Source organism: Manacus candei, unplaced genomic scaffold (assembly GCF_025592945.1).
Source record: "Manacus candei isolate 608988 ecotype Guabito, Panama unplaced genomic scaffold, ASM2559294v1 h1tg000014l, whole genome shotgun sequence".
NCBI lineage: Eukaryota > Metazoa > Chordata > Aves > Passeriformes > Pipridae > Manacus > Manacus candei.
In genome coordinates this window covers 35,304,364-35,321,671 of record NW_026138062.1, presented here as the reverse complement: position 1 = coordinate 35,321,671, position 17,308 = coordinate 35,304,364, and the positions used below count along the sequence as shown (strand labels likewise).

The following is a 17,308-nucleotide window of genomic DNA, read 5'->3' as shown; positions in this document are numbered from 1 at the left end:
ATCCTCGTGGACACCAAGTTGAACATAAGCCAGCAATGGTTCCTTGCCACAAAGAATGGTATCCTGGGTGCATTAGGAAGTGCACGGCCAGGAGGTCTAGGGAGGTGATCCTTCTGCTCTACTCAGTACTGTCAGGTTGGAGTGCTGTGTCCAGTGCTGGTCTCCTCAGTACAGGAGAGACATGGACATACAGGAGAGAATGCAACAAAGGCCCACTGAGATGACTGAGGGCCTGGTGTGTCTCTCCTATGAAGAAAGGCTAAAAGATCTGGGACTATTAAGCCTGGAGAAGATAAGGCTCAGAGGGATCTTATTATTAAGGAGTATATATTTCTGAAGGGAGGGTACAAAGAGGACAGAGTCAGGCTCTTCTTAGTGGTGCCCAATGACAGAACCAAAGACAATGGGCACAGATTGAAATATGAGAGGTTTCATCTTAACATCAGGAAACAATTTTTTTCCAGTGCGGGCGACCAAACAGTGGCACAGGTTACTCCTAGAGACTGTGGAGTCTTACTGCTTGAAGATATTGAAAAGCTGACTGGACATGATCCTGGACACCAAGCTCTATGGGACTCCGCTTTAGCTGGACGTTGGATCAGACAACCTCCAGAGCTCCCTTCAAACCATAACTATTCTGTGAAGTTGTTATATGTAGCCTAGGACTAAGAACACACAGCTGCAGTATGAGATAGATTCCAGCTTTATCAGAGGAGGACAACATTTCCTGCTGACTGCAAAGGATTAATGCATTCAGTTGAAATACTGAACTAATGTGTTTGCTGGAGGGGTGAAGGAAAAAAAACTCTGAAACTACTTTTCATTTTGTTTCTGTCAGAAACACCGATACATACGAGCAGGAGAAAGCAATGATACTTCTTCATGGATAGAGGAGCTGACAGTAGTGTATTAGAGGGAGAAGATCACTTCTTCCTCATTCTTAGCACTCCTTTAACATGTACATTGTCCCCATGAACTTATCCCACGATAATGAGGATGAGAAGAAGGCTTTCTGATAGGTATTTTGTAATACACTGTCGCTATCCAAAGTGAGGGGAGTAGAGGGGAAATCAGTCTGTAATAGTTTTGTCTTTCGAAAAAAGCATGATACTTATCCACCCACGCATAAAAATAGCAGTAACAGACTATAATGCCTTAAGGCAGACTCCCCAGAGAAACTAGTCCCCTATTCTAGCTGATGTTTGAAGATGTCACAATCTTGACATTTTGAGTACAATGAGGTCCTGACTAAACAACCACTTTAGTAGAAACTGCACAGTTAATATAAGCCTCTTCTGGTAGAACACTGTCAGGATCAAACCTCTCCCACATTTAATGAAAGATGTGTGTTAATGTTCCTCTTGCCAACGGAAAATAAAAAAAAAAACCTTGAAAAACAACTTTTTTTTATACAGAATGCCAAAACAAAATAATGTTTCTGGTTCTCATCTCACTTAATTGTCCATTTCTGCCTTGCCTATCATATCAGTGTGCAAACAAGATTAAAGCTTAAGGTACTGAAAAATCCTCAAATACCACTAGCGCCTTATGAGACAAAACTGATTTTTAAATTACTTTTGGACACACCTGACAGCAGTCAGCAGTAATTATTACACTCATTATCTGGCATCCATTTTTTATTTGTTTGCTGGCCAGTGCAATGTCATCAGAGTTATGGAGAAAGGGGTTAAAATGATACTATAAAACAATTATCACAATCAGATGATAATAATCAATAATACTTCAAAATGAGTACTGGGTACTAAAAAAGAAAAAGCTCCAGGAAGTGTGTAATACATCTCCAAAAATCTTTGTCTAATACCAGTCTATACCCACTAAGCAGTGATCATTCCAGACACCAAAACACAGATTCAATTGCCAAGTGCTGAATTTGGTCCTACCTCATACATACATGAACTCTGTTTTCACAAATTAAGTAAGACCAACCATAATTGAAGAAAGCCTAACCCCAAACTTGCACTGATTCCAGGAAAACTTTCTCTTTGGGCTTACTTAGGAATAGCAATCAGCCAAAACCTCAGCTATCTGAAGCTGATGTCCTATAACCAAAAACTCAGTTCCCAGAATTATTATTAATAGATGATCTTGCCTTTCAGTGGCAAGCGCAAGCATGTGACTGACTCTTTTTTGAGCCCTCACCTTCACGATTTAATGCTACTCACTGCAAAATGAAAGGTGTAACACTAGATAAGATTAGAGGACAAGGGGGAAAAGGGAAGAAATTAATTTAAAAGACTTGAACCTTTCCCAAAAATAAGAATACTCAATGAACAGAATAGGAATTCCTGCAATCTCTACTAGATCCACAAAACTTAAATCTGGCACATGGGTGTGGGTGGAAAAGTATTTGGAAGAGTTTACAAACTAGACGTTCCCTTATTGAAGATTCTTGGTTGATTCCAGGCACTCAAACGGTAGCAGCCACTACCAACTTCATTGTTTCCAGATGACAAGACAAAAGCATCTGTTAGCTATGATTTCCCAGCCTCACTTACAACTTCATCACCTCAGTGAAACTGCAAGAACACAACATTTCACAGGCACGGTATTTCAGTGCTCAAATTCATACCAACCTGAAAACATGGTAGCACAACTTTTTGGCAGCAATGGAGGACTGCAACTGTGACAGCAATCCAAACTTTTCTTCCCTCAGCTCTTTGAATGAAATTTCTTATGCTGTTAAAGGGTCTGGGTTGTATCTTCATGACGTGCTCTGACCTGGGCCAGATTATCTAAAAGACCACATAAAACTTCAAGATGAAGACTTCTATCAATATACTCTTTTAGCAGTTTAAATTGCCCTGTAACAAAGATAGAGCTTGTCTGTGTAGGATGCAAAGCCTTTCTGAGGGTTGATCCAAGACTAAAATGAATTTTTCCTGAAGCTAAAGGGAAAACTCAGAGTTCACCATCTTCTATCCCAGGTGTATGGTCCTCCTTTGATCGTTTTTTGTTTGTTTGTTTGTTTGTTTGTTTTTCAAATGTAAAACCAAGTGTATTTGTAAATGCACACAAAAACCTCTCAACAACACCCTACTAAAACCAAGGTATTCCTGCCTTGGCAGGAGGGTCAGACTAGATATCTCCAGAGGTCTCTTCCAACCATAACAATTCTGTGATACCACTGCACATTACTTCTCTGTCAATAGAATGAAAGGACAAAAACTTCAGTTCATTAATTACCTGATAGTGACTGACCCTACATAAAAAGGAGCAGATTTTCCAAACTCCTACAGTTTAGCCTGCCCCTGAAATGCTCACTAGTCAGAGCAAACCAATCTTCATAATCTACATGTCAATAACTGTTCATGATCCTACTGTGCGTAGAATTATTTTTATTATATGACATGTTAAAGCAACAACCATTCTAAGAATCACTTTACGCATGATTTTCAAGCTGCTGTCAATTGTGAGCTTGAATAGTTGTACAGCTTCGTGCCTTCTATTTAAAATAAATAGTAAAAAACTGAAATAAAACTGCAAGAAGCAGCTGCTTTAATATGAGCACACTCTTTGGCAAATGCCCTCCACATTTATTCAGGCAAGTTACAATTTTATCTCCAACAGGAAATGCATTCAAGTATTTTTGGGAACAGAAATCAGAAGGGAAATTATCATGACCCATACTGAACTATGCTAACAGGCACTCTGCTACCAGGAAAATTTCTGCTAAGGGTTACTGATACTAGCCAGAAAGGTTAATGTTCTGGAGACAGACAGTTAAAACCTGCATTGGAAACCAGCTGGAGCTCCATTTAGTGATGACAAATACTGCAAAGAAGTGCTGGAAGAGATTTTCTTGTATGCTGTAATTTGCAGCTTGCTTACTGTTCCAGAAGAGCAGACAGACAGAATTCAGTGTGGAGGATCACGCACATGGCATAGTAGTGTCTCTAGCAAAACATTATACTACCGTCTCCAAAGCCCACAAACACATGGAAACATGATTACAGCAATTCCTAAGGAAGAAAAAGGATTCAGGTCGGCTAAGCAATCCAAGGCAAGAATCAAACATCCTGTCTGGATATCCTTTCACTTAAGATGGGAGTTCTGGGCCCCAGGAAGGTGATTCAGACGCTTCAAATAGGCACTTTAGGATGCCTATGTCACCAGAGAAAGGGAGACACAAATATTACAATACTTTCAGGCTTAATAAGGTACCAACTAGAGGTAACTAGCAGAAGTTTTGAGCTTAGCTATGAGCTCTTGCTTCTCTCTGGAACTTTGGCTTCCCTGACTGGACTGCATGTTGTGTAGCTGAATCTCTAAAGGATAAGCATGTAAATTTTCTTAAGTCCTTACATGAAACCTAAAGGATCTGAATGTAGTTCTGGAAGAGCAGGAAAAGGAAATATCAAAACTTCTGCTACAGACATACGCTCCAGAAAACACAATTATTCATCCATAAGATGACTTCCTGAAATCAGGACAACTTGTACATGGCTAGATATCAGAAAAAAAAAAAGACTGTTTTTAGTTTCAATGTAGGAAATATCATATAACATTTATTTTTTTAAAAAATGGACAACAGTACACACTGCCTCTGCACAAATCAGAAACAGCATCAACAAATATATACATGAACCCATCTACAGTGGAAAAGAATAACTTTCTTCTGTGCCAAACTTTCAGTTAGTTACTTTAACTTAAAAAAAAAAAAGATAAAAGTCAAGGTTTAAAGCAGTTCCTTTTATTGTAATAATGAATCTTAAATTATTTTGTTTCTCCTGTAGAATTGCATATCCCTCATGCCTAAATGTCCAAAACTGTGAAAAACTGAGATGCATAAAAATGAACAAAAGAAATTTGCTCTGCATTCACTTTTTCTTAAAATATATTCCACGAACTTAATTCACTCTGAACATCTGATTTCAAACAGCAATGCATTTGTATTTATAACGAAGCCCAGAATAGAATGAATATTTTTTCATATACTTTATGTCAGAATGTGAGCTCAGAAACTTTACAAAGAGAAATCTCAGTACCCTCCTAAAGAAAGTAGAAATATCAAAGAAAACAGTAGTTTCTTTGATGTAAAAAAATTCCTGCTTTATATTGAAGGATTAACTACGTTTAAAAAATCCAAACAACTTACTTTTACAGTGTACCAGCCCAGCGCTACTTTTAAGAGAAGTAAAGTAGCCAAACCAATTTAAAAAACAATTTTGAAGAGAAGTTAACTGACACAATGAGGTTTGGTTATTCTTCAAGAACAGCAGGCTTCAAACAAAAAGGCTGTGTCCCTGTGAAGAACAAAGATGTAGTATGTGATTATAAATAATTATTTCTAAGCTTGTATGACTTCACTGAGTCTAAATAAAATGCAGACTTCTAAAATCACTTTCATTTAAGCTGTATGTTTGGAAGGAAGCTAGGACTATTTTGTGTAGCATGACTTTCATCTATTCTATTAAGAATGCTTTTTATAAACTTGGACATTAGGGATATTTGAGTCAGGATCACCATTCTTCAGAACATGAGCATTCCCACTCTTAACAACTGTAAATGAGTTGCTTGTCAAGAATTCTTCTCAATGGCTATTAAATGTAGTCCCTGATATATCCTGACTTTTTTTTTTTGAGAAAAATTATTATCCTGTTGATATCCACAAAAACATAGAACACTAAGTTAACTATCTCTAATAAAACAGATCCTGTCAAAACTTCCAAAGAAACTTGAAAAAATCTTGTTAGTGGAAGATAAAAGTGAGATGAACCCCTCAGGTTAACTTAGAGAGATCAAGACAAGGAAAATCCCTTCCAATTTTCATTACCTGCCAGACTCTGAAATTTAATTCTTTACCTGAAGGGATATTCTTCACCATGATTTATAGAAGACTCTGAATTTCTTAAAAATAATAACAATAATAATAATAATAATAGAAAGACTTTGTACTCTCATCAACCATAAACTAGCACCTGTATTTCACATTCCTTTTTTCTTTCTGTTAAGTGTACTTCATAGAATATTTTGGAGGAGATCAAGGGGTAATTTAGAATATTGGTATCGAAACTGTACACAATTTTTAGATTTGACTTAGTTTTCACATCAGCAACAATTTCTTTGTCCTTCCACAATGTTTTGAATAAAGAAAGAATTCTTGAAACTTGAATTCTGCTTCAAAGCATTCCTTTTTAGCAACTTTTGAGTTTTCCTTCAGAAAGCTTAGTCCACTACCTTTAGTGACTGGTAAGTTAAATGGACTTTCTGCACCCACATTAGATGATTTAACAGAGGGCATGTCTTCCCTTTCTTATAAACAGGTTGTTATAGAAAGTTATCCTCCTCTTTGAGCACTTTGATTGAAAGATTTCCTGGGTTTTTTTTAAATTTTGTATTAATTTTCCACTTCAGCTTTCAAATTGAACAGTGACAGTTTTCTCACATATTCCACAAAGGCTATTTTTTCACATGGTGTTCCCAACAAACAACACTTTTTTCATAGAACTAAAAATCATTTAACAAAAAGCAGCCATGAACAAGTTTCTTTACTAGTAACTTGCAAATCTCAACGTTAGCTGAAGTTTCTAGGATCTTGAGAAACATCCGTTCATCTTTTCATACCTCGGTATTAAACCTATCCCTCTAAAAAAAAAAATGAAAGTGATGCCCACTCTCTCCTGAAGCCTATGAACAATCCCAAGAAGAAAGGAGGTGAGTTATTCCTAATTTCTGTTTAGCTACCTCACCATCCAAAATGCCCACAGTTGCCATGATGGTTTCTCTTTCCTATATATCAGGAAACTGGTTTATTTTGGTATTGATCTCTCATCCCTAAAGTTGATCTTCTTTCTGAAGTCCCAAAGAAATGGACTAGCAAAGAACCTAATATCCTGCAAGCACATCCCACCTGCAAGTTGAATAAAATCTGGGACATTTTGTCAAAATCCCAACAGTGAATTATAGCCAGTGAAGTCAACCCGGCCTGGTAAGAACCACAGGTTAGGGAAACAGGAATTAATACCAAATACACTAAGCTCACCACCAACAGTTCTCAAGAACAGTTCTGTATCTCTCTCAGAAGTGGCTTAAGCACAGTCAATTGCGCCTTCAAGGCAAATAGTTGACCTCAAAAAATCTCTTCCAGCATTTTCAGGGTAATTTCCTGTTGTGTTTTTTCCTCTGACCCGGAAGAAGTCAGCAGGACTGCCACATCTTTGCAAGATCAGGGCCTTGAGAATTATTTATAACTGCAGCTGCACTTACTGAGAAGTAATGAGATTTAATTAATACTTTGTTACTTGTCTGTACTAAAACTCAACATTATTATTTTTATAATATACATATTAGACATCTTCTTACTCGTTAGACACTGAAGCATGTTCTAGCATTCACCGTTTTATTACTCTTAGCCTGCCAAAATTCTTGAGGTTCTTCTAATTACTCTATGTTCTAAGATTCTACTACCATTTCAGACTTTTGTCTTCTTTTTCTCTTAAATGTACATCTATACTGGCATGTATTTTCCCTGCCGCTTAAACTGTAGCTACATTACACTCTTGCAAGTGTGGGCCTAAAGCCAGAGAGGTTACTTAACATAGTCTTGGGGAAAAAAAAAAAGTAAAAAAAAAAAAAAAGCAGTAAAATATCCTGTTACCATTAATGGGAGGAATACACTTTTGAAGTAGGATCAAGTTTCCAGGGAAAAGACTTGGTGAAAGCTCACAGTAAAATTGTTGTGTCCGAATTTACAGAGAAACCGAACTCTGTGACTTGAGCCTGGAGCGCCTCCTGCTGTTCAACTGCAGAAGAGCAGCAGCGGTCAGAACGCTGTGGAAGCGCTATTGTCAGTGTTTACTGACAATAAAGGCAACACGGCTGTGACAGCAAATGGCATTAGAACTCAACAGAACGCATAGGGACATCCTGCATTCCTCAGAAGTAAATATCTGCCTCTTAAAATTAGTTACTACAGATCTAATGAAGGATTTGTTTCCTTAATCCTGTTTCAACAAAGAATAAATGTATATTTAGAAGATAAAATATATAAATACATTTAAAATATTCAACATGCAAATATAAAACAGACACGTTAAAAATATGTCATGAATTTCAGTGTCATTTCAGATGTAGATGGTCAAAATCTGGGGAACTAAAGAGGAAGTACAAGATCTCATCAGGGATCACACCGTCTAATGCTCCCTCCGGTCCCAACATTCCTGTTTGCAAATATGGTTGTATAGACCAAACGAAGAAACAGTAAATCTTTTCCAGCAGACACAGACACTATCTCATCTGATATCTCTTGCAACCTTAGTGCTGCATGTTTGACATATCAGAAATCAGTCTCTTTCTTTACACCTACATTTGTAAAGATAACTTGCATCTTATGTACACATAGGAAACTATGGGTCTGTACATCAGCTAGAGCCACAGTAACAACAGCAGTACAAAAAATATACCCCAAAGCATACATTTCCTTCTCTTTCAAGAAAAACATTCTATTAAGCAGAAGAAACGAGAAATTTCTAATGTAGAAATCCACAAACTACTACTGAGTCCCAAAACATGACACACAAAAAATAGCCAAAAGTCAAATTCCAGCCAGTATGAAGCTTTATGTGACACATAACAGTTCTCATCTTCCAGTTACAGAAGTGCTGAACTGATCATACCATAGCATCCAAGAACCATTCAAACTCAGTCAAACTGAGGTAAGTACAAATACAAGATAAAGGATAGTGGAATCACATTTGCATGGCTAATAAGTGAAAAATAGAACGCATTTAGGGCACAGACATGATAAGGAATATTCCTGTCCTCTGGTGGTTGTATGAATACTCTGACTCCTGCCTAGTTTCAGTCACAAAGCACAGTCTCTCATACTATGCAGTGGAAAAATGAATTTTACTTTTCAGGGCTGATTACCTAGTAGCCAGTACCCTGTTAAATATCTGCAGTATGGGCACAATGAATGTAAAGCATCGTTCAGTCATAGATCAAAAACTTTTCCCAAAGACAGAGTACTATCCAGAAAACAAAACAGTGAAAGATCTAAGCCCTTGGTTTTCAGTGTAGCAGTTCTGCACACAGTGGAGAGGAAAACCACTTTTCCTTCCATCTTGTAGACGCTTGTAGATCTACATAAATGCCATAAAAAATACTCCCACCCAACCTGGAGAGAGAAAAACACTGAGCCCCAATCCTGCACTGTAATCAGGGAGGCCCTACATAGGTTCAGGAGACTCTTCACACTGATCCAGCTTCCAGACTTGGTGTCTGAATAAATAAAAAATAGCAGATACATTGCCAATGTCTGGGTCTGTTTTACCTGCAGCTCTCCCTTCATAAAGCTACCATACAATTCTTAAAGTAACTTAAATGGGTCTCTTACAAAGCCCCAGAAGGAAAGGAAATATTTTCCTTCCTAATGCCAAAACATGCAGAATAATCTATTTGTAATCATCAGCAACTCAATTATGAGATGGTTAGCTTTATGTGGTGATCTAAGAAGTGCAATAAGACCAATAAGACTAAGGACAATAAGCATCAGAAGACACTCCTCCAGGAGGAGAAAGAAACAAATACAGAGCCTTCTACCCCTAAGACTAACCTTTATGGCACAATTCTGAAAACAGGGAAAGCAGACACTACAGGAAATGCAGAAAACAAATACAATACACAGACAGTAAATTTCATGAACATTTGACAGTATATAAAGCATTATGAATCAGAATGTAATTCTTGCTGTTTTGAAAACATTACACAGGCAAGGTAAAGTGTAGATCTGTTAGCTACAGGATATATCTTGAATGAGTACGGCAGTCCTCTTCCACTGCCTGCTGCTGCCCACTGCTAAGCATATGCTGTGGAGCACTGTGCTCTGGCACTGGCTACTGGGAGCAGATATAGCAAATGGATATTCCTCTACCACCCCTGCATGGCAAGTTCTACTCACTCAGGACATGAATGTTGCTGCACATATATAGCTCAGTTCCCATCTTAGCATGCAGTAGCTTAAGATAAGGCCAATATTAGAGCTGCTGCTCAAAAACTACTGCCCTGGAAGCAAAGTACAAGAAAGCAGCAGAACAGCCAGGCCAGCTGGCAATCTTCCGTTGTCATGTCTATACTACCATAGCTTTCTGATCCAGAGTAAACTACTATTTTAATCAGACACATCTAGTCTGTGTTTGTTTAAAAAACAAAAATCTGCAAATTTGCAATGAAGGAAGATTTTTCCTCCCCCTCTAGTGAGACAAGCACAACTTTCAATTATTTTTTCCAACAGAAACCTAAAAGGTCACCGCTGCTGATCTAATAGAGGCAACATGCAGGGTTCATGTCTTTCAGAGCTGACATCTCATTATGTGCAATAGTCTTGTGCACAATTTAAGTCTGTGTAAAGGATTTAGTTCCTGTCTTTGCAAGAGAGATAAGAATGAATTCTATTCATTAACAGTGATGATCTACTCAAGAAGTCTGCAGAAGACGATGAAGTTGCTTGTTCAGTAAGAAGTAAAATGAAGTTAAAATATGAAGAGAAGTTGGATTGTATTCAGTGATCAAAATTTATTTTTAAACATTACTACAGCTCAGCTAAGAACTAAAAGCAAAACAAGAATAAGGATTTTCTATCTGTTCTGAAACTTCTTCACTCTCTTTTATCTTCAAAGAGGGACAATACTTCCCTGCAAAACAAGAGAGGAGCCAAAAATTTCTACAGGCATTCCAGCAGTAACTAAGAAATGTTACAAACAACTATCCCACCAGATAGTATTTATTTTTTAATATCGGAGTACATCTTCAAAGAAAGCAATCCTGTTTACATTGAAAACCTTCTTTATCCTTATTGCAAGGACACTCATTTACACTACAATAAGGAACATAAGGAGCTTACCTCTCAGCACGAAGGACACCACTGTAGTAAGGGTGATCCCACGGCATCAGCGTCTGAAAGAGAATTCCAGCTTATAATTACAATAATGGACAACAAGTGAACCCAAGGTAAAAGTTTTGTTTCCTTTGAATATTTTTGCAGTTTCAATAAGGCACAGAACTTTAAAACATAATGGGAAGTAGTCAGTGCTAAAACCATCATTGGTAATAGCATCATATATCATAACTTGAAACCTTTATTTTCTTAACATTTCTTGAAGATTGTTCTTCTTACTCAACTATATAATAGAACTTCATACCAGATTTCAAGAAATACACTCAATTCAAATAAAAAGATAAACCTAAATATGTACAGAATTAAGACATACAATATACTATAAAAATAGACATGCATCTAACCTAGAGTACAGCCTTTATTTTTCAAATGAGTTAATTAATTCGAAACAAAGTTATACTCCCTTTCACTACTTTACGGTTTGGTTATCTCAGTATCACTTTGTATATACCAACAGTTCTCTCACACTCAATGCTTGGTTTTAATACAGCACCTTAGCAGTCAATTTGAAGCCAGAATGTACCTCTAATTCTACTATGTCTTGCATACTAAAATAGAGTTAATTGTACAACAGGGCTAGCTTATACTATACTTTTAAAAAGAAAACGGATCACCACATACAGAAATGTAACTTACTGAATTCTGGGGGTTGAGTTTCATTTTCATCTTTGTCATCATTTCAAAGTCTTTTTGAGTTCTGAAAAATATTTTTATGATGAAAGTGTTATGAAATATTTTTGAGCAATGTAATACAGCACACAATGATACTCCATCCTAAGAAAATGTCCATCATCAGACATTTACAGTACTATACAAAATAGCAGGCCCACATATCAGGGTAAAAAAACTTCTCCATTCAGCTTCTGTCATTCAGGTACCTTCAAATTAAGTCCTTCTTACTCCAGTTATACAGCTCCAAAGCATTACTATACACCCCATTTATACACAGTGATGAAACTGTTTTGTGCTGTGTGGAACTAAGGGAGGCAAGATGGACAAATAGGAATTTGTTTACAGATGTAAAATATATGGAGTTGCACACATGGCAAGAAGACCAGGAGAGGTGTTCTTCTACACTTCAACTTGGTCTTGTTTGCTGTTAACTGCATTTCTTGGCACATCATTTGTTGCATTTAGTCCTGGGTGTTCTCTGATCACAGGCACAGAATTTATTCTAAGCAAATAGCTCATCTCAAAACTCTGGGAAAGTCTTGCTTTTTGCTTCATCAGAGCATATAATAAGCAGCACTTAATAGTGCACAAGTCCCTCTATTCTTGAAATAAAGAGTATGGTTAAAAAAATAACTTAATTGAAAAGACATACCTTTTAGACAACTGGTCAGAAAGCTTCTCCAGAAATTGTCTTACTGTCTCTAGAAGGGGGCGGGATGGAATATAAGGAAATTATTTTTTCCCTTAAAGGATGTTAAGTTTACATCAAAATATTCCAAACGAAAAAAAATTTTTAATAAACTACTCCACTGACATCATTTCAAGAGAATTTAGTACTACATTTACTTTACATGCAGAGATAATGACAACTTCATAATCTAGGGAGTGAGCATCAATTCTGAAAAAAACCACCAGTTCCTACTCAATGAGTATTGTCATTTACAGAGAGAATGAATATGGCATACAGCAAAATGTAACTGCACTAAAATACTTCACTAGAACAAATATGTGTAAACTTAGCTAAAGAAACCAACCTATGACCATACACCTAATACAGTGCATTTGATTTCTCAACATGTCCCTCCACACATGCCTTATACCTGGATTTTTGGCCATTGTACCCTGAAGAGCCCTGTGGGCAAAGGTCTCATACCCAACCAACTGCGCCAGACTGTTTCGGCTAGCAAGCAATTCCTCCAGTCGGCTCAGCTGTTGAGCATTGGAGTGAAGAAAAATCTTGTAAGCAGCTTCTCGCACCTAATAAATAAATAAAAAAAAACAAACAAAAACCAAACCAAAAAAAAGATAAAAAGGCCACTGTTACTACAGTGCAATTTTTAAGGTAAACAAGTGACACATCTGGAGATCTGGCATAACAGCTGTACTTCACTGATATTGTTGGGAAAAGGCCTAAAGCCTTTCAACAACAGTAATTACAACTGCCTGACAATTACAACTCTCTTACCCATCAAAAGTGGAATGAGGAAATGCAATGAGACAATCTAACAGATCAAGACTGCCAAAAAGGCTCCTGTTCTCTACTCCTGTCAACAGTCCCCTCTGCTCATCATCTCCCTCCTTCTGCCAACATCTGTGCTTCTCTGACCACTCTCTGGGCCGCCTTAACTCACTAAAACTTCTGAAAATAAACCCAAATTGTTTTCTGCACATCAGTTAAGCTGGCTCATGGAAGGATCTGATAAGAAACAGAACAGGGTCAGGGGAAAGAAAAGAAAGGCCTTATTTCTTTTGTCATGGCTAGGCTTCACGAACGAAGATTTGGGAAGGCTTTATCCACATTTGCTACAGGCAAGCTGGTGGTTTATGAGGCCAATAATTTCTTTTGTAGCAGAAAGCTATTAGTCTGCCCATCTGCCCAACTTTCTCCTTTTCTCCAATTTCTAGTTTGTTTGGGTTTATTTGTAACTCTGAAGAAAAGAGTTACTTAAAGACTCAGAAAATCTGATAAAATGCTTTTATGTTTCACAAATCAATTGAAGATAATCTTTTTTTTGTTCATATGGAGTAAACTCAAAAAAAAATCCAGCAACAATTTATGCCTGCCTTCATCTGAAATAAGCTTTTCTCTTGGACATTGAACAAGAATGTAGGTCCTGAGTTTAGAAAAAATATGAACATAAAAATTTACAAGTCATTTTGTACCTGTTCTGTTCCACCAGGCTTTCATTTTGAAAAAAAGCAAGTAAAGTAAGAAAGATGACTGACCTTCCTTGAATGCGGCTCAGTGCCTTTGCAGCAAAGGCCAACAGCATACTCTACTACAAGTGCACAGTCATCTGGTCCATGTGTGTCCAGACAACATTTGAACTACAATGTCCAGATTTGTGTTCCACAGGACAATAATGACACTGGCATATATCAGAGCGGGTCCAGCACAGGGCCACCAAGTTGTTTGGGTGCTGGAGCACATGAAACAGAATGGAGGCTGAGAGAGCTGAGTTTGTCCAGCCTAAAGAAGAAAAAGCTCAAGGGAGATCTTAATCTTCATCTACTTAGCAGTCAGGCGTAGAGAACATGCAGCCAGACTGTTCTTGGAGGTACAGAGCAAGAGGAGGAGATGTAATGGACACAAGCTACAAGATGAAAAATTCCAACTTGATACTGGGAAGAAATAATAGTAGTGAGGATGGTCAAACAGGTTGCCGAGAGAAGTAATGGAATCTCCATCCTTGGACAGTGTTCAAAACTCAACTGGACGTGTCATTGAGAAACCCGATCTTCTTGATTAAGCTCTGAACAGATTCAAACTGACAAGGTCCAAAAGTCCCTTCCAACCTAAATTATATGATTTCTAAAGAGCCTTTCCACAGATCTGCCCCAGAGAACTGCATTTTTAAATTGATACATTACTCATAGCTTCAGTAGCAATTCTGCAGATCACACTATTTTCAGGACAAGAGTTTACAGACAATACACAGTGAGTATTATTCCTTTATTTACACCCCACTAGTGTTGTAATTTAATTAATTTTTTATTTCTCACAGAAATAAACATTACAGCTTGGAGTCTACCACAGTAAGTTTTTCTCTTTTTTTTTGTGACACCCAAGACTTCAAAGTCACCTTGATTATTTAACTATATAGTATAAGTGAAGACAGAACACTTCAGTGTTTTAATATGCTCCTGGTCCTAGCATCGTATCTGGGATTCTAAGGAATCATCGTCACATTTCAACGGCCTAAATTAATTTTCAGTTAATAACTTTAAATGAATCCTTTTTAGAAAAGTAACATTAACAATGAATAAAATAAGAGTATTCAGGATAATTCAGGTTGGATGGGATCTCGTGAGGTTTCTAATCCAACCTCATGCACTAAGCAGAGACAGCTATGAGCCAAGACCAAGTTGCACAAAGCTTTCTCCAGTGTAGTCTTGAAACCCTGCACAGATGGGAGGGACAGCATGACCTCACTGTCTCACTGCTTGGGTATCATGAGCAGGAAAAACTTCTCCAATTGGCACTTCTCACATCCACTTGTGCCTGCTGCCACTTGTCTCCTGTCATGTACCACTCTGAAGAGCCTGGCTCTATTTTCTCCATGATATCCTTGCAAGTACTGGTAGGCTGCTGTCAAGTTCCCCCCAAACCACCTCTGCTATAGGGTGAACAAGTCCAGATCCCTTAGCCTCTACTCAGTGCAAGCACTCCAGTTACTGGCCATCTTGGTGGCCTCTGTTGAAGTCACTCTTAAAGAGTGGGGCTATAATCTCTTCCCATAGTCTCTGGCTCTGTCCCTGTAGTCCAGGATGCTGTTGGTTACTTTTGCTGCCAGGTTCATTGCTGGTTCATGGTCAACTTGCTGCTCACCAACACTGTGGGCCTTTTTGACAGATCAGACCCAGCCAGGCAGTCCCAGCCTGTCCTATTACCAGGAATTCTCCCTTTCAAGATGCAGGATTTTGCACCTGTCCTTTTTGAATTACATAGTGTTGCCACCAGAACATTCTCTGAGCTTCTAGGCCACTCTGAATGTCAGCCTTGCCCTTCAAGTATATCAATTCTTCCTCCCAGTTTGCTACCACCTGCAAGTCTGGCAGGCAAGCATTCTGTCCCTTTATGTCACTGATAAAGATGTTAAACAGAAGACCCAGGAGAGACCCCTGCAACAGTTCTTTCATTACCAGTCTTCCTGTAGGGTACATTTCAACCATTACCCTCTGAGTTTGATCATGAAATTAGTTTTTTTACCTGTTAGTCCATAAATCCAGACTTAATATCCTAACTTGGACAGAAGTTACTGAAGAACACTGAGGCAAAAGAAAGTGATGAGCATCTCTGCCTTAGCTGTGCCTGTTGCCACTAAGTCACCGACCTTACTCAGCACTGAGTCCATGTTTTCCTTGTTCAGGCTTTTAGTACTAATGCAGCAGTAGTTGTTCTTGTTAGTGCCGCTGATGTCCCTTTCAAGTCACAACTGCAGTTGAGCTTTGACCTTCTTGACATCATCTCTACAGATACAGGCAATATTTCTAAATTCCTCCCTTAGATCCTGTACCTGCTGCTACTTTATGTACGTTACCTTTTGGAGATGAAGCTTTGGTTATGAGTTTCCTGCTTGTCAAGCCTGGTTCCCGATACATCTACTTGGCTTTCTAAGGATCACGATGCGCTAATACCGAGTATCTTACTACCCTCATGTGCTTGGAGGATGCTACCTTTAGAGAACTACCTGGTTTTTTGAGCTCCTTTACCCTGCAGAGCTGCATTCCATGAGACCCCACCTCCCAGTTTAAGGAATTAACTGAAGTCTGCTTGCCTAAAATGCAGAGTTTGTATTCTGGGCCTCTTCTACCTCCAACCATTCAGGATCTGCATAGCTGTTATTTCATAGCTGTTACAGTCAAGTATGCCATTGATTATTATGTTCTAAAACAGTTTTTCCTTGTTAGTAATAACATCATAATCATAAACCACATGCATTTGCTTCATTAATAAGGAAAATAACTGATATACACTTCTATTATAGAGAATGTCAAAGCAAACTCAGGGAATACAAACCAGATCATCAGGACAATCAGCATGCAGACCAGCAACTTGTAAGTAATTGCCTTCGGCTATAAAATTATAACGAATATGCTCTGGTAAAACATGTTTGTCAATCTTGTTGGGAAGATGAGTTCCTATCAGAAACTCATTACATAAATCCAATATTCTGACGTTGAGGTCAACCGCCTTTTCACGCTGTAAGAAAAATAAAGTGCAAAATAATGTTTTCAGACATAGTACAGGCAGAACTCAAAGTTTCTAAAACCTTAGAGGACTTTTTCCAAAAATGAAGCAGAAAATACAACATTTAAGATTAGACCCACAGTATTAATAAAACTGTAATGCAGGGCTGAAGTCAACATGATCAGATGCTCATACAGATCTATAATTTCACACAGCATTGAAATTTGAAAGAAAATGCCTCTGTTTCTGCAGTACGAAACTGTCCAGTGGAGTATAAGTAGAATTTACATAAGCTTTGCTAGCTGCTTGGAAAGCATTTATAAAACTATGCCTAATTGCTATGTAAAACACAGAAGAGAAAAACCAGAAGCATCACTGAGACAGATATCCTGAAATAGATATAGAACTACAGTTATCTTGTTACTGTTTGTATTGCACTGTTTTCTGGAGACTGTGAAGTATTTATGGTATTTCAACCCTTTTCTGAGGAGTTAGTGATTCAGAGTTTTATCACCATCATTACAGTATTT

At 37.9% G+C, this 17,308-nt stretch overlaps 1 protein-coding gene across 1 annotated transcript in view; it reads right to left on the bottom strand.

The window, feature by feature from the left end:
- Nucleotides 1–17,308, bottom strand: part of MIPEP (mitochondrial intermediate peptidase) — a 71,998-nt gene that overhangs the window by 45,982 nt on the left and 8,708 nt on the right. Inside the window, exons 6-10 of the mRNA XM_051780112.1 lie at nt 16,608–16,790; nt 12,688–12,844; nt 12,240–12,288; nt 11,552–11,612; nt 10,862–10,914 (exon numbers count right to left, since the gene is read on the bottom strand). Coding sequence (XP_051636072.1) covers nt 10,862–10,914; nt 11,552–11,612; nt 12,240–12,288; nt 12,688–12,844; nt 16,608–16,790 — 503 coding nt within the window. The remainder of the gene's footprint in view (nt 1–10,861; nt 10,915–11,551; nt 11,613–12,239; nt 12,289–12,687; nt 12,845–16,607; nt 16,791–17,308) is intronic.